We start from the raw sequence: 22967 nt of genomic DNA, 5'->3' as shown, positions 1-22967 counted from the left end.
TATTAAACTTCAGTGGCTGGGTCCAATGAATTTGAGGCATAGAGCTGTGGGTGTGTTTTACATCCTAGAGCAGGGATGGGCAAACTACAGCGCTTGGCCAGGGGGCTGGCTTTTGGCAGCACCAAGCGGCTCGGCCTTGCTCCAGAGCTCTAGCTGGGGCACAGGGTTGGGGGCCGAACCACGTGGCTCTTGGAAGCCGCGGTATGGCCCTGCTCCAGCTCCTACACTCTCCAATGGGAGCTGCAGGGGCGGTGCCTGTGGATGGGGCAGCGTGCAGAACTTCTTGGCCGCGCGCGCTGCCACATAGGAGCCGGAGAAGGGACATGCCAGTGCTTCCAGGAGCTGCTTGAGGTAAGCACCACTTGGAGCCTGCACCCCCTGAGCCTCTTCCCACACCCCAACCCCCTGTCCCAGCCTTGATCCCCCTCCCACTGTCCAAACCCATTGATCCCAGCCCGGAGCATTCTCCTGCACCCCAAACCCCTCATCCCCAGCCCCACCCCAGAGCCCGCACCCCAACCCCAATTTTGTGAGCATTCATGGTCCACCATACAATTTCTATTCCCTGATGTGGCCCTCGGGCCAAAAATGTTTGCCCACCCCTGTCCTAGAGGCATCACAATTCACACATAACAGCCTCATGTACATATTGAACAAGAAAGATGACAGAATAAAAAAAACACCATGGAACTCTGCATGAGGGTGTTGTTGGAGTAGATGAGCAATTGCTCAATATCACTCTACCTTCTGGAACCTATCAGAAACAAAGCCACTGAAGCAATTCTGTCTACCCCTTCCGAGGTTCCAGGGCATGTCAAGAATAATTAATGGCCAATGGTATCAAAGACAATGTACTTCATTCAGTGTGATCCCCCTTTTAATTTTTTTTTCAATTTTTCCCCCTCTGAATAAAGATCAAAGTAAAAGACCAAACGGGCCATCTGTCAGTCGAGAATAGATGGGGCTCAGAAGTGCTCTGGCCATACTCCTTTTATTGCAGGCATGCCCAGTATGCTGGAGCTGGTTCTGTAGAAGCCAATAATGTTTACTTGCCAGCTGAGAGCTCCCCAACACTGGAAATTCTTTGAAGCTGCAACCAATTAAACTTAGGTTTTCTCTACACTAGCACTTTTTTGGGCAAAACTTTTGTCATTCAGTGGTGTGAAAAAACCACCTCCCTGACTGACAAGTTTAACTGACAAAAGCACCGGTGTGGACAATGCTATGTCGGCAGGAGAGCATCTCCCACTGACATAGCTACCGCTGCTTGTTGGGTGTGATTTGATTATGCTGGCAGGAGAGCTCTCTCGCCGGGATAGAGCAGCTACACAGGAGACCTTACAGAGGCACAGCTGCAGCGGTACAGCTGTGCCACTATAAGGTCCGTAGTGTAGACATAGCCGTAGCAATTTATTTTGAATGAGCATGACAGTCTGGATTTTAATAAAATATATTCTACTTATAGATTCAAATAGGTATTGGCACATTTTTCAGGTAAATACAGGTACTTCCTTGTGGTCTCTTTTAGGTGAACTGACCTGATTAATTTGTGTCTCAGTATTAAGGAGTAAATCTAATTTTCAGATAAAGGAGGTGATAATTATCTCAGTAATTGGATTTCTTTCCGTGTAGGCTCATGGGTTTCATTATTCTTTGTCCTCTCTCATTTTTTCTTAATCTAATTTTATAACTTTGTTTTGCGATTTGATAGCTGAATCTAAATTTTCATGGAAGGAGTTCAAAGAGCTTATCTTCAAAATTAATTGTAACAAGGTACTGATTAAGATTTTTTTGGATTTTCTTCTAACTGAGATAACTTTGGGGGTCTATAATACAATGATGATAGAATAATGTCATTCAAAAAGAAATTCAATTACTGAGCTTACTGCCATATTTCAGAAACTCTAGGGGTTCATAAATCTTATTAAATGAAGGCTTCCACCCAGAACAACAGATTCATTTCTTTTAAAATATCTTAGTAAAAGCTATATGAAACTGAATTGATTTATCAATATGAAGATTGTAGTTTTAATGAATTTATTCAGTTTAATGCATTTTATTTTTTCTCTTTAAAAGAAAATTTGATCTATAACAGTGTTTCTCAACCTGGTAGGTTAGGACCTCTATAAGGAGCACAGGGCAGAAGAGAGGAACATTGGGAACACTACCCTGGTCATTATCCATGATATGATCATATTAAACTACTAGAATAGTACAAAAATTAAGTATGGATATCACTTCTGGTTTTTTATTTTAACCAATAAATACTGATAAAATACCCCTGATATAGATAGATAAAATATGAAATCTGTACTTGTCCAATAAACACTGCAGAAGATCCAGAAATGGTAGATTATATCTATGGATGTACAGCTTGTCTACAGAGCAGTAGTATACAGGAGTATGATTATTAAAGTACATTAATGTGTTGGCAAAGCACAGACCGTGCTTTTTCACACAAGGGAATATTACAAAGAGATTAATTATTACAGTAACATATACTATATATTGTAGTATTATACGGAGTCTAATATACATTATTCATTACAGTATATACAAAGAAATAGCCCTAAACTCCTGATTTTTGACATCTATATAAAATTCAAAAATTGCTAGAAATAACCCTCCCCAAAACAGGATGAATAAACCCAGAAAAACAGAAGTTCTAAGTATGGCATAGCACATAGCATTTGTCTGATTATTTACTTACAATAAAACAGCTCAAAGTTTTCTTTTAAAAAGTCATTGCTTTGTCATAACCTGGGAGAATTTGAAGCCAGATATAAAAATAACAATTTTAGGGAAGACTTGCTTAACTTGCATTCCTAAAATACTCTCAGTATTTGTCAAACTTACAAAAGTATTCTCTGTAGGCACCTGTCCTGTGCTCTGAGTACCTATCCCATAAATTAAAATATACAACAATATAGAATGTAAAGGACAAATAATACACATACAAATAAATATTCACTAGACTATTATTTCACAAATGGTGCATTGCGGGAAAGTCTAGATGGGTTTTGTCTGCCATGAATGCCTCAGCCCCATGCTCTCACTTCCTGCTGGCAGCAGCACACAGGAAGCATTTCTGGGGCACGGGTAGGGCAGGATAGGCTGCTGAGTGTTCATTTGCTGGCTCCAGCCACTTCTCCCACACTGACAGGTTTCAGAGTAGCAGCCGTGTTCGTCTGTATTCACAATAAAAAAAGGAGTACTTGTGGCACCTTAGAGACTAACCAATTTATTTGAGCATAAGCTTTCGTGAGCTCCAGCTCACTTCATCGGATGCATTCAGTGGAAAATACAGTGAGGAGATTTATATACACACAGAACATGAAAAAATGGGTGTTATCATACACACTGTAAAGAGAGTGATCACTTAAGATGAGCTATTACCAGCAGGAGAGTGGCGGGGAGGGGGAAGAAAACCTTTTGTAGTGATAATCAAGGTGGGCCATTTCCAGCAGTTAACAAGAACGTCTGAGGAACAGTTGGGGGGGAGGGGGATAAACATGGGAAAATAGTTTTACTTTGTGTAATGACTCATCCACTCCCAGTCTCTATTCAAGCCTGAGTTTGAATCCAGTTTGCAAATTAATTCCAATTCAGCAGTCTCTCGTTGGAGTCTGTTTTTGAAGTCTTTTTGTTGTGATATTGCGAATATTAGGTCAGAGATCAAGTGACCAGAGAGATTGAAGTGTTCTCCGACAGTGGACGCGTTATTCCTTGACTTTAGCAAGGGTCGGTCCTGGGGCCGGTTTTGTTCAATATCTTCATTAATGATCTGGAGGATGGAGTGGATTTCACCCTCAGCAAGTTTGAAGATGACCCTAAACTGGGAGGAGAGGTAGATATGCTGGAGGGTAGGGATAGGATACAGAGGGACCTAGACAGATTAGAGGATTGGGCCAAAAGAAATCTGATGAGGTTCAACAAGGACAAGTGCAGAGTCCTGCACTTAGGACGGAAGAATCCCATGCACTGCTACAGACTAGGGACCGAGTGGCTCGGCAGCAGTTCTGCAGAAAAGGACCTAGGGGTTACAGTGGATGAGAAGCTGGATATGAGTCAACAGTGTGCCCTTGTTTCCAAGAAGACCAATGGCATTTTGGGATGTATAAGTAGGGGCATTGCCAGCAGATCAAGGGACGTGATCGTTCCCCTCTATTCGACATTGGTGAGGCCTCATCTGGAGTACTGTGTTCAGTTTTGGGTTCCACACTACAAGAAGGATGTGAAGAAATTGGAAAGCATCCAGCGGAGGGCGACAAAAATGATTAGGGGACTGGAACACATGACTTATGAGGAGAGGCTGAGGGAACTGGGATTGTTTAGTCTGCGGAAGAGAAGAATGAGGGGGGATTTGATAGCTGCTTTCAACTACCTGAAAGGGGGTTCCAAAGAGGATGGATCTAGACTGTTCTCAGTGGTAGCAGATGACAGAACAAGGAGTAATGGTCTCAAGTTGCAGTGCGGGAGGTTTAGGTTGGATATTAGGAAAAACTTTTTCACTAGGAGGGTGGTGAAGCACTGGAATGGGTTACCTAGGGAGGTGGTGGAATCTCCTTCCTTAGAGGTTTTTAAGGTCAGGCTTGACAAAGCCCTGGCTGGGATGATTTAGTTGTGGATTGGTCCTTCTTTGAGCAGGGGGTTGGACTAGATGACCTCCTGAGGTCCCTTCCAACCCTGATATTCTATGATTCTGTGATTCATAGGCCTTAGGCCTACTATGCCACTGGACTTCTAGCAGTTTAAAATCTCCCAGATTGGCTTCAGTAGCCTCCAGTAGATTGAGCCTGATTTGGGGAGACTCACGGCCATGCCGAGAGGGTTGGCAACTGTAATCAGCCACCTGGGAGTGATTGCAGCCCAGCCATAGGGAGAGAGAAGGGCCAGCTAGGACTGCAATAGGGAAGGGGTAGGAATGGGACAGCAATAGCAAGAGGGGTGGGAGAGCTGAGCAGGGGGCTTGGGCCGGGAAGGGTGGAGCAGGAGGCAGGGGATGGGTAATAGTGGATCCTCAAAAAAGATAAAATGAAGTTGGAAGGTCACCTTAGTAAGACGTTTGGGAACCACTGCACTTGACTCATTCAGCCTTCAGCCCATTCCTGCTTATGAAGCACAAGAAAAAGAGTGAGCTTTGTAACATACCTACAAGCTAGCAAAGTAGACTATGCCAGATCAAGGTCAGGAGTGCATTCCGAAGTTGAGGAAACTTCATGGAGGACACCCTGCCAACAGACTCTCTGTCATTTAATCAAGTGGGCTCCAGCTGAAGTGCCTGTGCTGATCTCAGTTGTGACAATATGACAAGGGGGGAAGAGGTGATCTCTCAGGTGACTAAATCCAAAACTATTGAGGGCTTGATAGATCAAAACTGATTCCTTGAATTCTACCCAGAAGCTTATTAGAAGCCAGTGTAGATCCTAGATCTTAGAACTCCTGTTTAATGTGTTTCCAACATGTAACTGCTGAATAAATTAATCACAGCATTCTACATTAGCCTACACTTCTTATAGTTCTAAGGGACAGCCTAATGTACAGTGCATGATAGTTGTAGTCTAATATTGAGGTGACAAAAGCATGGATAATTATGACAAGGACCTCTTCTCATGAGGCACAGATGGAAAAATCTCTCTTGGCCACATCAAGGAGCAGAGTAGAATCTAATAACACACCCAAATTTATGCAGATATGTTATTGAGGCAGTGTGCCCTTTATTTATAAGAGATGCCATAATAAATTCCTCAAAGTCTTTCAGCAGCTTTTCCGAGCCCACCAACAATATCTCTTATCTTGTCTGGATTAAGTTTCAGACAGTAAATGGAGACTTACTCCAGACATAGATCAAGAAGCCCCAATCCAAGCTCCAGTTTCATTTTAACACTTGGTAATTAATTCCATATCTCCAGCTGGGGCAGTTTTGGAGACTTAGAGCTGATTGCTATTGACATGCTGAATGCCTTTACAGCCCATTCATCCTTATTAAGCCTCCCAGCAAACTCATATACACATTAAACAAGAGCTATGACAATATAGACCCTGTGGCACTGCTTGGGAGAAGATATTCTGAGCAAAAGAACAATTACACTTAACCTTTGTTAAGATAAGAATGGAACAACTCCAGTGAAGCTTCACTCACTTGTGCTATCATGTGCAAACAATTTAAGAAAAGCATGGTCTGAAAAACTGCTAACAATAATAATCAGCACAAACACATTGGTTTTTATCCATTGCTAGAAGTTAATACAACTAGTGCAGTTTCTACTCCATGTCCACAACTCAGTTGACTTTGATGTAAGGACTCTTAAAGCCCTCAGATTTGCACTGCTACAGCCTTCTCAATGACCTTCCTCGGAGGTTGGATACTGGTCAATAGATAACCAAATTGTCAATACCAGAAGTTGCTTTCTTGAGCATTGGCCTCACAACAGTTTCTTAAAGAGCTCCTGGCATCCTTCTCCATTTTCCAGAAATACTGGCTATCTCAACCTATAATGGACCCAGTACCTCCCTACAGGCCTTCACCAGCCAACAAGGTTATGCAAACCATAGCCCGCACCAAGCATTACTTATTATGAAATACTGGGCAAAGTGACTCAAACACTGTGTTACTCATATTCCATTCCCCCTTAAGAAATAAAGACTTCTGTGTGCACAGAGTGATTTTAAAACGTGGGTTTTACAGTTATCATAGCACCTTGTTCATTCATTGGGTTGAGAGAGTAAAACAATGTTCCTTGATGTCATATTCCAGTGTATAGCATCTTATTGTTACTTTAGTGCAACGATTAACTATGGTATTTATAATTATTTCCTTTAATATATTCCCACATGTCATCTTCAATTTCTTATTTTTAATAGAATATTAAATCCTTAATGGGGGTAGAAAAGACCAAAGGATTTTGCCAGATCGTGGTATCTCCCAGTTTTAGAGATGGAATGTCCCATTTGATTCAGTCTGCTGGTCTGGGAGGGATGACACATAATACAGTCCTGATGGCCTGGCCACAGTCATGGAAACAGACCGATAATCCTTTCTCATGGAAAAATTTTGTTGGTATGTATTCTCTTAGTTTTATTTATGCCATTTTAATGAAAATATATAATGGTAATGTATTTTAAATGTTATTTTGTAAACTTGTTACCTGGAAAAACAAATGTCAGAGATTTATATGTAGTTCTACTGTAAGACCTACTCAAAATAGTGGGCTAATATTAGTCCCATTGAGGTCAATGAAAACTGGTGGGTGCTCAGCACTTTTGAAAATCAACACACTTTATTTAGATGTCAAAATATGGACTTCAAAGCCTAACTTTAGGCTCCTATTTTTGACAGTTTTGACATAAATAATTATAAAATTGGCCCCTTCTTATTCAAGAAATTTACTTCTTGTGTGCATTCAAATTCTTACGAAATTCTTTTATCAGCCTTTACTCCTTTTAGCCTGCTGAGCCAATACAAATAAGAAGGCAAAGCAAATGGATTCTGTTCTTTCTTGTGCATTATTATTTGAATTGATTATTAAATTCTAGAGCTGGCAAAAAATACATTTTTTTTCAGTAAATAAAATGCATATTCTTTATTGGAGCATTTCTAAGCAAAACAATACTTTGATTTAAAATAAAAAATTGTAATTTTCTTTTTGATTCAAGTTACAAAATATATTTTTTAAAACATTTTTTCTCTTTCTTTCCCATTTTTTTGCCACTGAATGAATGATGTGGGTTCACTTTTTCCTCTTTTCTTCTTTTCTCATTTTGCAGCTCTGTAAACTTTTCAAATTGGAGAAATTTTGAGAAGTTAGAGAAGAAAAAGAAAAAAAAAAGAGGAAAAAGTGTCAGGGGGAACTTGAACATTATTTATTGTATTGTACCACATGACAAAAGGAGAGAAAAATGGGGGGGGAAAGAGGGCAAAATTAAAATATGAAATTTCAAAAAAAATGATCAAAAATTCTAATAAAACCAAATTTTCAGTTAGAAACAAAACAAAAAGTTTAATTTAATTTTGTTCTGAAATTTCCACTCTAAAATTTTTGGTCAAAAATATTTTCTTAACAAAAATGTTTCAATAAAAGCCCATTTTTTTAACCAGCTCTACTACGTTCCAATCTGTTACATCAATGAAAATGTATTTAAGGCCGTGGTATTGCTCACATCACCAAACACACGATTTAAGGACAGTGGGATTGCATGTGGCTACTGAGGGTTACATTTGGCTTACATAACCTTTTATTACAGGTGGTGATTAGTGTAAAAGATCTTTTATCTCAGAACCTAGATTCTACTGTTTTCTTTAAAATAAAAAAAAATTGTTGTTATTAACATATAATTAAAATATAATCATTCAAATTATACAAATATTTATCCTTATTAATACTAACTGTATAAATTCACATTTCAACACACGTATTATAAATCTTTTTCATAACATATCTCACCTTCTAATTCCACCTAATATGAATGAAGAAAGTCTCAAGCCTCTAAGCAGGGATCACACAAATATCATGTTGGAAGTTCTAGTCTGTAGTCAGTTACACATGTTGTCCAAATATGAACAGTTACTGAGATTACCACATGAAATCTTCCATAAATGTTTGCCTTCTTCTATTGTTTTTCCTCTGTAAATCATGTAAGTTATCATTAAATCGTACATACGTCCATTTTTATGTAATGTAATTGCAGTCGTTTCGGTCCCAGGATATTAGAGAGACATGGTGGGTGAGGTAAAATCTTTTACTGGGGCAGCTTCGGTTGGTGAGAGAAAGCTTTTCTTCTTCAGGTCTGGGAGTACCTGTGCTGTGTGGCTCAAATAGTGCTGTGTGGCTAAAAAGCTTCTCTCTCTTACCAACAGAATAGTGCTGTGTGGCTCAAAAGCTTCTCTCTCACCAACAGAAGTTATTCCAATAAAAGACGTTACCTCATCCATATTGTCCTCCTTATGCAAATCATGTGCCCTGCTTCACTTCTGCTTATTTCTCTACATTTGTTTCCTTTAAAAGATCCATTTGTGTTTGGTCCACTTCTTATAATTGTCTATATATTTATTTTGTTCAAACTCCAAAAATGGTAATAACATTATTAAATCTGTTTGATTTAATATAAAGCTCATTTTTCCATTGCAATATTTTCTTGTACTTTTTCTCCGTGACATTAATGTTGAGGATTGCCTGCTGTCACACTGTTTGTGGCTCCTGAGTGGCTCATGACAGTCAGGGCAGACTGTCAAAAACAGGGCAGACACCCCAGTTTGGTGGTGTGTTCTACAATTAGTTTTCACCAAGTCAGTTACAATGTGAACTCCTGGATCACTATAACAGTTTTAACATGGAGTCACAGACAGTCCCCTTAGACTCTTCAGTCTATCTTGCCACTCAATCAAACTAGACTTAGTGGTAAAAAATAGTCACTTACACCAAAAATCACACCATAGTCAGGTTGCTGCCAGTCTCAAGAGACCAGTCACTTACCCCAGATCAATTGGTACTCTAGATCTTACATCAAAAACAATGCCTGTAGCCAATCCTATAATAAACCATTTAAAGGTTTATTAAATAGGGAAAAGAAACGAGAGTTATTTTCAGGTTTAAGCAAGCAAACATATACACACAAATGAGTTATTACCTATATCCTAAGAGTGACAGAGTTGTAGTGATCTGTCAATTCAAAGTGTCTTTTAGGGTTGACCTAGGGATAACCCCATGGAGTTCTCTGCCTCAGTTTGGAGTCTCTGGCCCTGTCAGAGTTCAAATAGCAAAGAAAGAGATGGAAAATATTTCTGTGACTTTATTTCCTTCATTCAGCTTCCAAGTCCACAGGAAGAGTTTCCTTGCCTTGCACATAGCATTTCTGAGGTGCATAGGGCCGTTAACCAATCCTTCATGTTTCGATGTTCCTTGATGGACCATCTAATTGTGATATTCCTGGATGGGTAAGGGGGACGATTCCAGTGCCTGGGTTCACAGCATCAGAGCAAACATTTTAAAAGTTATAAAAGTAAAACTTACATATTTTCTTATAACATGGAATACCAACATTACAACTGAGATTAATGCATGCAGCAACTTACAAGCATCTCAGAAGAGTCTAAACACTACATACATTCTTAGAAAACTAAACCTATTTTGAACAAAACTAACATACATGTGAACTGGTCTTGTTATCCAGCACAATCTGGGGTACCCTGCCTATATCCTACAGAGGGCTCCAGGTGTGACCCAGTCAGTTTAGGCACCCCCACTCTTTTCTTTCCGAAGGCTCATGGCATAAGGCACCTACCCGTACGCACGGGGCTCAGGGAGAAACCTGGTCAGTTTAAGTACCCACCCTTACCCACGAGGCTCAGGGCTCTACAGGTCTGCGGAATCTTTTCCCAGTGAAAGAGCCTTACACAGCTGTGCTCTAAACATCTATTTGTTAGCAACACACACAGGATACATATGCCAAGCAAATCTATTGTGCTCACCACTCCCAATGTACAGACAAATTTCATCCGATGGCCAGTGAGGATCCACTTATCTGGGGGTTCCTGGCACCCGCACACATCACAGTCGTGCAGGGGATACTATATCTTGCAGCTTGTTGTTGTATTGCAGTAAAGAGTTGATTCCCAAAGAGCTTTGCTTTTCATTTACATTATATAGATAAAACTAGCTACCTCCTTCAAATTTACTAAACCTATCACATTATCCCACACCCTAACTAACAAAATTTTTAACCAATTACACACTGATGCAATCACATGCAATCCCACTGTCCTGTGTGTCATCCTTCCTAACCAAGTATTTGTATTTTATCTTTCATGTCCAAATTAAAACTTATTTGTGACCTTCTCTGTTTGTGCAGATGGTCAGCATAAATTCACTGGTCAGAACTTACCTTATCTCTGTGCCATTTGTTGAGTCTCTCTGAATCCTTGCTAAAATTTCCCAGTGCCTGGGTATCTCTACTTTACAACCTTGGTGGTTATAACTCTTGTTAGGGACATTCGGTCCTTTATCAGCAACAGCAGCAGCAGCAGATTATCCTTTTTTTTTTTTTTTTTTCCAATTCTAGTGGTGACCTCCCTGAGTTTCACACAAGACTGGTTTAATATGGGGGGATTGATTAGGTCTCTGGCCTACAATTACCCGCCGTGATGATGCTTTCACCCAAGCAGTCGTCACTACCATGGGATACCCATGTTACATTAGTAGGTTACACTTCCTCGGTATGGTGAGCAACAGTGTTAGTTAATTCGCATGTTGGCCATCTTGTATCTTCCAGGTGATTCTTCTTACACATTCTGCCAATATCACCATGCGTAAAAGCAAAGCCAATTGGATTCCAATTATCACCACTATGGGCTGAATCATTGTATTAAAAGCTCCAGTCGCCATAGGCAACCAATCCAATAATGTTTCCCACCAAGGGTTATATTCTGTTTCAGCAATGGTTTTTAAAAGCTTGGTCCTTGTTGATTGTTGTGCTGCATCACTGCAGATTGTTCTTTAGTGCATTTTATATATTGAAAATGGTCTTGCAACACAGAGTGAATTAACAGTTATCAAACTAAACTTATTTTCAGACCTATATTAACAAATCTTATATCACTAAATACATGGACATTGTACTGCAAATGTTGTACAATCCAAAGGGGTACATACTATTCAAAATTACAACTGTTAACTTCACTAACATTACAAAAACATCTTATTACTTAAATATGTCATAAAACATACTTCATTATTTTTTACAATAATTTCCAGACAATGTTTTCTAACACATATTACAGCCTTGACCTACATAAATTACAGCTGATTTTTGTTCTGTAAACACATTAAACATGCACCTTTGAGTGCACTTGGTTTTATCGTAAAAGTAACTCCTTCCTTGTTTGCAAGTTTTGGTCCTCACATACATATCCTAAATCTTCATGAGCTATACATTGGGATACATCTATGTTTTTTCATTGTTCATATTTTTGGTGGGTCCATGCTTTAAAAAAGGGAAGATGGAGGATCCTGGGAACTACAGGTCAGTCAGCCTCACCTCAGTCCCTGGGAAAATCATGGAGCAGGTCCTCAAGGAATCAATTCTGAAGCACTTAGAGGAGAGGAAAGTGATCAGAACAGTCAGCATGGATTCACCAAGGGCAAGTCATGCCTGACTAATCTAATTGCCTTCTATGAAGAGATAACTGGCTCTGTGGATGAGGGAAAAGTAGTGGATGTGTTGTTCCTTGACTTTAGCAAAGCTTTTGCCACGGTCTCCCACAGTATTCTTGTCAGCAAGTTAAAGAAGTATGGGCTGGATGAATGGACTATAAGGTGGATAGAAAGTTGGCTAGATTGTCGGGCTCAACGGGTAGTGATCAATGGCTCCATGTCTAGTTGGCAGCCGGTAACAAGTGGAGTGCTCCAAGGGTAGGTCCCGGGGCCAGTTTTGTTCAATATGTTCATAAATGATCTGGATGATGGTGTGGATTGGACCCTCAGCAAGTTTGCAGATGACATGAAACTGGGAGGAGAGGTAGATATGCTGGAGGGTAGGGATAGGATACAGAGGGCCTAGATAAATTAGAGGATTGGGCCAAAAGAAATCTGATGAGGTTCAACAAGGACAAGTGCAGAGTCCTGCACTTAGGACGGAAGAATCCCTTGCACCGCTACAGACTAGGGACCGAATGGCTAGGCAGCAGTTCTGCAGAAAAGGACCTAGGGGTTACAGTGGACGGGAAGCTGGATATGAGTCAACAGTGTGCCCTTGTTGCCAAGAAGGCCAATGGCATTTTGGGATGTATAAGTAGGGGCATTGCCAGCAGATCGAGGGATGTGATCGTTCCCCTCTATTCAACATTGGTGAGGCCTCATTTGGAGTACTGTGTCCAGTTTTGGGCCCTACACTACAAGAAGGATGTGGAAAAATTGGAAAGAGTCCAGCGGAGGGCAACAAAATTGATTAGGGGACTGGAACACATGACTTATGAGGAGAGGCTGTGGGAACTGGGATTGTTTAGTCTGCGGAAGAGAAGAATGAGGGGGGATTTGATAGCTGCTTTCAACTACCTGAAAGGGGGTTCCAAAGAGGATGGATCTAGACTGTTCTCAGTGGTAACAGATGACAGAACAAGGAGTAATGGTCTCAAGTTGCAGTGCGGGAGGTTTAGGTTGGATATTAGGAAAAACTTTTTCACTAGGAGGGTGGTGAAACACTGGAATGGGTTACCTAGGGAGATGGTGGAATCTTCTTTTTTAGAAGATTTTAAGGTCAGGCTTGACAAAGCCCTGGCTGGGATGATTTAGTTGGCAATTGGTCCTGCTTTGATATTCTATGATTCTATGATGGTCCACTGAATACATTACTAGGTAGTATCGGGTATATATTAATAGTGAGGATAGGGTAGACAGATATTACATATGCTTGAATGGTCATTTATTTGATCCTTATAAAAAGTAAAGTTTACCAATTTTCACCAAGATGCCAGTTGTCTTTTTTCCTGAGTGATATTTTTTCCACAACAACTTTTTATTTGCAAAGGCAACTTTTTTGTTGTTTTTTTTTGTTTTTCGCATGCCTTCTCAGATCATTTGGATGACTATTTGCTGACTCATTTCCTGGGCCTGTGTACAGGCTAATGCTAAGGATACATTTCCTTGTAGTGTCTCCGTAGTCACTGCTAAAAGTAATATTTTTTTTTCACCTTGCTATTGCCATACTATCAGTATTTTAGAAAATAATTGTTGCCCCATTCCTAATTTTAACAAGGTTTTACTGAGGGGCTTTTCCAGTTCTTGTATTTCTGCTGTAACATAACTTAATTTATTTGCGAATACCTTTATGTTAATAGTATTCATTATTCCAACTTCTAATCCCATTCCAAAGCAGTTTCCAATACACCCCTTGGGGTTCTTTTCCTTATGGATTTTACGACATACCATAATTTTAAACATGCTGCCTATCCCTTATGGAGAGTTTGTACATATGAGGCACATTGAGGTATAACCTTGGATACATTTAACTCAGTGAGATCCAGATCAATTTGTTTTAGAGATTGTATTGGTGTTACAATAACTCATTCCCTATGATTCAATTTTACCACATGTGGTCCATTCAATGGATGTCTTCTTGTTTTTTTATATATCAGCTTCAGTTGCAAGTACCTTAAAATACAATTGTACCTAAATGCTTTGCAACGTGTACTTACCTAGCTGGGTAGAAGCAGTATGAAACGTGGTCAGACACTGATTTCGTAAGTGAACTTTAGGCTGTTTTTAAAACATATTTACTGCCATGGGTTTCTTTGATCCATTCTGGGGGTTCCATTTTCCCTATATCCCTAGTATCCATTTGCCAAGGTTTATTTTTACAGTTCCCTTACACTCAAAATTGCTGCTCAGAGGGAATAGTCAATGTATTGGGACTTTACTTCCAGATTTGAACCAATTTTAGGTTTATTGAATTCCCTTAATGCCCTGATGTCAATGTCCCTTCCTGCCTGCCAAACAAATTCAATAGCAGCTATATCTTCACTGGGCCTTTATTTTACTGCTCCTTATAGTAATTAGGAAAGGTGTTGTGATACCCTCCCTGTTTAATGCCCACCACAGTAATGCTAGCAACAAGACAAACAACACAAATCTTCACAATCTTCGTTGCGACAGTAGATGTATAGTATTTTGGTTTGATCTTCTGCTGATGCCAGCTTTTTCTAAAGTACTGAAAGACAAAAAACATTTTTTCTACCCTCTTTCGGGGGAGGCAGATTATTGCTTAAAATACCCCTTCCTTTTACAAATCTCCTTGCTGATTACAGGCAAAACAAAGGAATTACCTCCATACTTTCCTGTGTTTTTGTTTTATAGGCAGGCCAGGTTTCAAGAGGTGGAGTGAATAGGAAACCAAGAAGTTCCAGAAAGCATCAGGGAATGTCAAAGTGTAGTTTGGGTGGGGGCCTGGAAAACAGTTCTGAATTTGCTGCAGGGGAGGGCAGGCATGCATTTGTTCTGATGGCAGTCTTATGAGGGACTTAAGCATTTCTGCTGCTCCATTACTTTTATCATTTGCTTAGTGGCATCCTTAACAAAGTCCTGGTTTTCTTTTCTGTCCCGCCTTTCAATTTCTCTCCACTCCCTGCATTCCCTTTTTTTCTGCATCAGAGTATTGCAGGACCTCCTGGAACATGTCCTCCTTGCTCCGTCTTGGCTGCTTTCTTATCTGACAGAGGTGCTTCGCTGATGTTTAGGGGGTTCCCCTGAAGGCCACATCTGCAGAAGCACAAGAAGCAACACACAGAAGCATAATTGTTAGTTCACACACAGGATTGAATCACTACAGTTCAGCATACTTCTTGTAACATACCAAGCACTTTCTCACTGTCCCTTGGCAAGCACACATCTCAGCAAACACCTGAGGCATGGGAAGTTTAGCCCAGGTGGGGAGAGGGAGCGAGACATTGTACCTGGGATAAACAGTAGTGGTGTTTATGAAAGAGTTGTGGTGCTGATGACTCGGGACAGTATTGTAAATTCTTGACCCCTTTTCCACAGGTGGGGGGTCATTGAAGCAGATATCTCACTCCTGAGGGCAACCAGGGAAACAAGGCTGTATCAGCTGCATGCTTTTGACTTCCAATCCGATCCCTATGCTGCTCACCTGTGTGCCCCTTTGGTTCCTGCACAAGTGATTGCAGAGTGACATGGAAAAGTTTTATTCAAAGGGGAAGGAACAGGGCAGCTCTGCCAAGGAACCTCCAGAGAGGATTGCCGAGTATTTCCAGGAAAGTTTCCTAGAGATCTCTCTGAAGGATTCCTGTGAAATCTCAGTGTGCATCACCACACTGTTTGTTTAGCTGCACACGGAATCGTCCAACAAACAGAAACACAGCTAGCCTTGTCCATTTCTATCTTTTCACCCATCAGGTAACTGAACACCATCAACTCAAAACAAACACTTACCAGGGGTCTCCTCTCCTGCTTCTTGTTCACCAGAGTGGGAGTGCCAGGACTGGCTAGACCACTCCAGAGTGGAGAACAGTTCTTGACTGATCTGACCACCTGGCGACCCCACCATGGGCTCCGCAGTGTACTCTAACTCCACCTCCTCGGCCATGACCTAGTCCTCTGGGTTAGGTCCTCTTTCTACCACCTCAAGCCCTGCTGAAGTGTCCACGGTGCTGTTGGTAGTGGAGGTGGGGTCGCTGCCGAGGATAGCATCAACTCCTTAAAGAACCGGCAGGCCTTTGGCATAGCATCCTAGCAACGGTTTCCCTCACTTGCTTTCTGGTACACCTGCCTCAGCTCCTTTATCTTCTTTCTGCACTGCACCGTGTCCCTATGATACACTTTTTCACACAAGCCACAAGAAATCTTCCTGTAGGTATCGAAATTCCTAAGGCTGGATTGCAGCTGAGACTGGACAGCCTCCTCTCCCCAAATACTAAGCAGATCCAACAGCTCTGCATTGGTCCAAGCAGGAGACCATTTGCTGTGTGGAATTGCCATGATCAGCCGGGAAGATGCGATGTGAGCTCTCCACACTGAGCAAACAGGAAGTGGAATTTCAAAAATTCGTGCGGCTTTAAAGGGGGAGAGGTGGAAGGTTGTTTAGCTGGCTGCAGGGCAGAGGACGGAGTTCAAACTGCTGACGAGAGTGGGCAGGATTGGCATTGTGAGACACCTCCTGGAGTTCATTTACAGCGGCAAAACCAAGGAGGGTATCTACACTGGCACTTTGCCGCTAAAATTTTGGCACAAAAACCCCTGTGTCTGTCATCAAAGTGGTTATATTTTGTCACCAAAACAAGTCAGTTTTGTTGTCAAAAGTGGCATTGCAATGTGTACACCTCCACTGTTTTGATGACAAAAGCTGCCTTTTGCCGACAAAATTGTACAGTGTAGACAAGGCCTTAGCTACCAAGTACAATCTCTGCAACACAGCTGCGTTAGTTTGCTGTTTCAAACCCCACATTTGTTCCTCCAGTGTCTATGGCTTTTGTTTGCCTGCCAAATGGATGGCAGGATTGCTCTTCTTTGCTGCAGTTAATTGTTCCTGGGCAACTCCGTGGGTTAATGCATTAACTTTAGATATTAGCCCACTCACCCTCCATTTTTCACTTTGAAATTCTTTTTTTATCCACTCCCCTGGGATCAAGTTTTTATCCACTCCTGTCTCTTAAGATGGTCTGTTAACTCTACTACCATCCACAGTTCCTGCCATTCCCTTCTCAAGGGGGCATATGGCTCTTCTGGGAAGGCATTGGAGAGAGGGGTATGACCATCCTGGATCTGTCCCCTCAAGATCAGCCCAAATATTCCCACCCCAAGTATCATCCCAGGGGACTGAAGTACCCCCGGTGTCTGCACCTACTCCTCTCTTTACTGCTGCCACAATGCCTCTCTGAGCTCCCAACATATTTTCCAGCTTCTCTATCTGCTGTCTATCTCCGGTCACTGTTTGCATGGGCCTGATCCTGCTTTCCTCAGAGAACTGTTCCTTTCCATGGGCACGAGCCTTGTACCACTACCCATTTAGCAAGGAAGGTGGGCTCCCCAACCAGCCTCCACCGCTCCTGGTCCCCTTTCTTGGTGTCTGGGGTGGTAATTCTGCCATTAGGTTGCGAACCTCAGCTGGCAGAAGGATACCAGTATTCTGTCTGACCATTATGTTTGGCTCAATCAGTTCCATCCAAATGACCTAGGTTACCTGCATTCTTCACTAGTCTGATCTCCAGATAGGAGATTGTCAGTTCTTATATAATGCCTCCAACCGTGGCAAGAGTTGGCATCTGGCCTGCAAGTATCACACCTTGTTTTTCAAAAACAAATGATCTCACATCTACCTTCTCATAATAATTGCATTATCTCTGGGTCCTTCCCTGAGTTAACTTCCTTTGCACAATAAATTAATGGAATCACCATGGTTTCTGTTGGTAGCATAACTTTATTTATCTTGAAAATATCTATTCATATTCTCCTCCAAAATTCTGTTATCTTTGGACATTCCTTCCATAGATGCGGAAAAGTCCCTATAACAGTGGTGGGCAACTGTGGTCTGTGGGCCACATGCAACCCATCAGGGTAATCTGATTGCGGGCTGCGAGACATTTTGCTGATGTTGACCATCCGCAGACACAGCCCCCTGCAGCTCCCAGTGGCTGCAGTTCACCATTCCCGGCCAATGGGAGCTGCGGGAAGTGGCGGCCAGCACGTCCCTGCGACTTGACACTTCCTGCAGCTCCCATTGGCCAGGAAAGGTGAACTGCAGCCATTGGGAGCTGCAGGGGGCTGTGCCTGCAGATGGTCAACATCAGCAAAATGTCTCACAGCCCACAATCAGATTACTCTGATGGGCCGCAGGTTGTCCACTACTGCCCTATAGTGACTATATACCTTAATCAAACACAAGTTATTAGGCTTATTACAGGCATAATTGGATGAAATTCCATGGCCTGTGAAGGTTATAGAATTAATCTTCTCCAACATTAATAACAACTCCCTTTTTAATGTATCTTCCTTAGCTTAATGGCTGTAACACTGATAAAATATTTTGTAATAATTGTCCTTATCATTACACAAATTCATTTTGGCTCTCCTCCAGATATTTTTCCATTGTTCTAAAATTATATCTATTATGAAATATTTTTTTCCCATTTTTCACTAGAGGTAGTCCTGTCTTCCAGTTCCATCAGCAACAATTCATTGTATCATGTGAACATCAGGGCCTTAGAATTGGTGTTACCTGCATTAGTGTTCTTATTTTCATTAATAGTCTTCTGAATCTTTTGCTTCCTAGATGGGTTATGATATAATGATTTAGTTCAAAATAAGCCAAAGCTATTATATTATAATGTATTATATTAATATTCTCCATGAGTTCTTTGATGGCATTGATTTCCATAATTTTATTATTATGGTATAGCTGGCTAATGTCTATATATCCTTTTTCCTTCTATACTTTGTATATTAGAATTAGATAACTCAGTTGAAATTGTGGCATGTCTCTAATAGATAAGCCGGGGATGGGGGGGAGAGAAGGAGCCCTCTTGTTTGTATCAAATTCCATATCCGAAGGGTTGTTGTGGCATCTGCATTGTCTCCCTTTTGTGTTAGTCTAACAATTTTTCAGTAAAAAGATGAATGAACTAAATTTATATTTTCTTGCGGCCACAACCTCCTGTGCAGTGATGGGGGAGTTGAAGGGGTGGAGCAATGGCCCCTCCCCTGAGGCTGCCCTCCTCTGCCAGAGGAACGGGTAGCTGGTGCGAGTTCCCCACCTTCCTAGGAGCGGTGGAGGTCAGGCTTCTGGCTTCAGCTCTGGGGTGGCAGGTGCCAGGCTCCGGCCACAGGGCTTCAGGCTTCATCTCCCATTATGGGGGCTTCAGGCTACAGCCCTGAGCTCATTCCCAACCATCGCCCTGGCCCCCACTACCTCCCTACCTATCTCTCCATCCATGGCTTGCCAGGGCTGCATAAGTCTGCTGTGAAAAGTGATACATACAAATATACATATATCAGTTTTCACAAAAGCAGCCTTACTAGCTATCAAGGCTAAAAAAAAAAACAGCCAAAAAAGCAAAAGAAACAACAACAAAATGGACAAGAATGTGCAAAGCATCTTATTTTGTTTCTATTCTGTTTAGTTCCAGTAAAGAACTAAAGACAGAGACAAGTGTACATTATTTTCATGATTGAGTCTGAAAAAAACCCCTACAGAAATAAATTACAATGATTTGGATGTGTATATGTTCATATTTATTTGTTTTTCCTAAAGTTAACTAAGTATTTTAGGAAAAATTGTCAGAGCGGCCACGAAAAATTTCTTGTGAGAACCCCGGTCTAGGTAATACTTAATCCTGCCGCGAATGCAGATGACTGGATTAGATGATCTCCTGAGGTCCCTTTCATTCCTTCAGTTCTATGATTCTTCGAGTTGATTGCACATGTCCATTGCACTGTCAGTGCATGTGCATTCCAGTGCACAGTTTTCAGAGAGATTTTCCCTTAGCAGTACTATATGGGGCAGCATGAGCACCCTCTGTTGTCTCATGCACTGTGGGCAGGCATAAAAGGTAGAGCTGCCCCCGACCTTCTCTGTTCTTTCCTACTGCCCGTGATGGTTGTTGAGCTCTCTTCTTGGCTTCTGCAAGTCTTTTAATCTAGCATGTAAATCGTTCCCGTTTTAGAATCTCTATGATTAGTATAGTTTAAAATTTTTTTTTCTGTTGTTGTGATGCCCAGTCTGGGACTAGTCCCAGCACCAGACATATGCTATGCTGTCCAGTTTCAAGCTCTGCCACTCTTGTGGTAAGGCAATACCTTTCAGTGATCCTCACCTGTGAAGGGGTCCCTGGAGTGCAACCTGGACTGTCGGACAACTGTGCTCTCCAAAACCCACCAGCCTGGGGTATTCCTCATACTGTGATGCTGATGTCAAGCTGCAAGTCTCTGATAGGCACTGCACTTACCCAGACATCCATAAGCAGGGCCATACCCAACTGAGTTACATGAATGATCTCCCAGCCATTCATGAACCATCAAGAAGGAGGCTCCAGCCAGTTCCCCCCAGCTCCTCAGTCTTGCACCCCAGAACTGTACCGTCTTGCACTGGTCAGAAGTCTGGCCTGTTAACCTGAGCTGAAATTTCCCAAGCACTTCAACCAAAACACACTGTTTTAGGTAAAATATAAAACAGATTTATTAACTGCAGAAAGATAGAGTTTAAGAGATTATAAGTGGTAGACGTAAAGATTAAAGTAGTTACCTTAAGCAAATGAAAAGTAAACACACATGCTAAACCCTAAACTTTCAGTAAAAAGAAAAGGAGTACTTGTGGCACCTTAGATACTAACCAATTTATTTGAGCATAAGCTTTCGTGAGCTACAGCTCACTTGTACTCACTCTAAGATGCCACAAGTACGCCTTTTCTTTTTGCGAATACAGACTAACACGGCTGTTACTCTGTAAACTTTTAGTCTAAGCAAGAGTTGAATCAAACAGCTTTTCTCACCCTGACAGGTTAGAATTCCTAAATACACAGACTGGAACTACCCTTCCCCCAGACAAAGTCTTTGTCTTCCACACGTTCTTCCAGGTGTTGAGATGGGGGTGGGGGCGGGGGTAAGAAGGAGAGAGGCCAAGTGGTGATATTGCTATCTCTCTGTCATACTTTCTTCTAGGTTGCTGGAAAGATCTTTACTGTGACGTGAATTAGTCTTCCCCTATGGTGTATGTGTCTCCTCTAAGAAGTCTCTAGGATAATGAATTGTGTGTTGATGAGCCATTAACACTGTCTGGCTATTAATGGCTACTCCTTTGTTGTAATGGAAAGGTTGGCTGTGGGCATCTCCCAACCTCACAACATTTCAGTAACGCACACATATCAAAACTTCATAACTTCACTTACAATGATAGCATGTACAATCCAACAGGATATTAATATTCAACAATCAAGACTTTAAAAATGATACCATACAAGGTATATTTTGTACAAAACATACCATAATTAAAAGACAGTGGTGAATATGGGAGTTCCAGGGTGCTTTTTTGAGATACAGAGTGTCACATCACCTCAGCTGATTGTCAGAGATGTAGCATCTGTAAGGGCTTTAAATACTGCTTCAGGAAGGACAGGATAGCTAGATTTAAATATCATTAGCCTGCATAGTGTTCCTTCCTCACGTCAGAGGAAGGGGCATGTCGGTGTTAACTGACAATAAGATGATTATGTTTTATGTAAGCAAACAGGGCAGGACCTGGTCCTCACTGCTCTGCTAGGAAACAGTTCTACTTTGAGACTTCTGCATTATCAACTCTATACTTCTGAAAGAGGCCTACCTTCCAGGGCCTCAGAATATGCTGGCATGGTCATCTAAGCAAGTTGAAACACCAGAGTGGTCCCTTTGTCCAGACATAGCACAGTCCATTTTCCAGCTCTCAGGAATTCTCCAAGTAGATCTGTTTGCAACAGCAGATAACAGAAAATGTCACCAGTTTTGCTCCGGGAGGGCCCCAGGCCAGGTTTAATAATAGACACTTTCCTGGTGCCATGGTCATTGGTCTCATGTATGCCTTTCCCCCTTTGCTTTTTCTACCCAAAGGCCTATCAAGCAAGACAAGGCACTTATACTGATCACTTATACTGATACTTATACTGATCACCCTGCACTGATACTTATACTGATCACCCAGCTCTTATACTGATCACCCTGCCATGGCCCCATCAAAACTGATTTTCTGAGGTCTCAGACCTATCTATCTGTTTCCCCCACTGTCAATTCTGCTTCACCTGGACTTGATTTCACAAAATCATGGCTGCCTCCTCCACTCCCACCTTCCGGCCCTTCACCTGATGGCCTGGGGGCTAGGTGGTTAACATCAGCAGAGGAATCCTGCCCTAGAGAAGTTCAGGATGTTCTTCTGAATAGTAGAAAACCATCAACTAGAACTACTTATCTTGCTAAATGGAAAAAGGTTTCCATGTGGTCCTTGCTTCTGTTCAGCACATGCTGGATAGCTTATGATGACTGGAAAAAGGCTAATGTAGTGCCCATCTTTAAAAAAGGGAAGAAGGAGGAACCGGGAAACTACAGGCCAGTCAGCCTCACCTCAGTTCCTGGAAAAATCGTAGAGCAAGTCCTCAAGGAATCAATTTTGAAGCACTTAGAGGAAACGAAAGTGAACCTTAACAGGCAGCATGGATTCACCAAGGGCAAGTCATGCATGATGAACCTAATTGCCTTCTAAGACAAGATAACTGGCTCTGTGGATAAGGGGAAAGCAGTGGATGTGTTATTCCATGACTTTAGCAAAGCTTTTGATATGGCCTCCCACAGTATTCTTGCCAGCAAATTAAAGAAGTATAGGCTGGATGAATGGACCATAAGGTGCATAGAAAGCTGGCTAGATCATTCGGCTTAATGGGTAGTGATCAATGCCTCCATGTCTAGTTGGCAGCCAGTATCAAGGGTCAGTCCTGGGGCCGGTTT

At 41.7% G+C, this 22967-nt stretch overlaps 1 protein-coding gene across 1 annotated transcript in view; it reads left to right on the top strand.

Moving 5' to 3' along the window:
* The window catches only part of SLC12A7 (solute carrier family 12 member 7), a 315751-nt gene that overhangs the window by 251785 nt on the left and 40999 nt on the right, over positions 1 to 22967 (top strand). The window contains exon 18 of the mRNA XM_077809176.1: positions 6865 to 7060. Coding sequence (XP_077665302.1) covers positions 6865 to 7060 — 196 coding nt within the window. The remainder of the gene's footprint in view (positions 1 to 6864; positions 7061 to 22967) is intronic.

The sequence above is a fragment of the Eretmochelys imbricata genome, chromosome 2, assembly GCF_965152235.1.
Source record: "Eretmochelys imbricata isolate rEreImb1 chromosome 2, rEreImb1.hap1, whole genome shotgun sequence".
NCBI lineage: Eukaryota > Metazoa > Chordata > Testudines > Cheloniidae > Eretmochelys > Eretmochelys imbricata.
The sequence above is the reverse complement of the archived record's forward strand: the minus strand, read 5'-3'. Positions and strand labels throughout refer to the sequence as shown.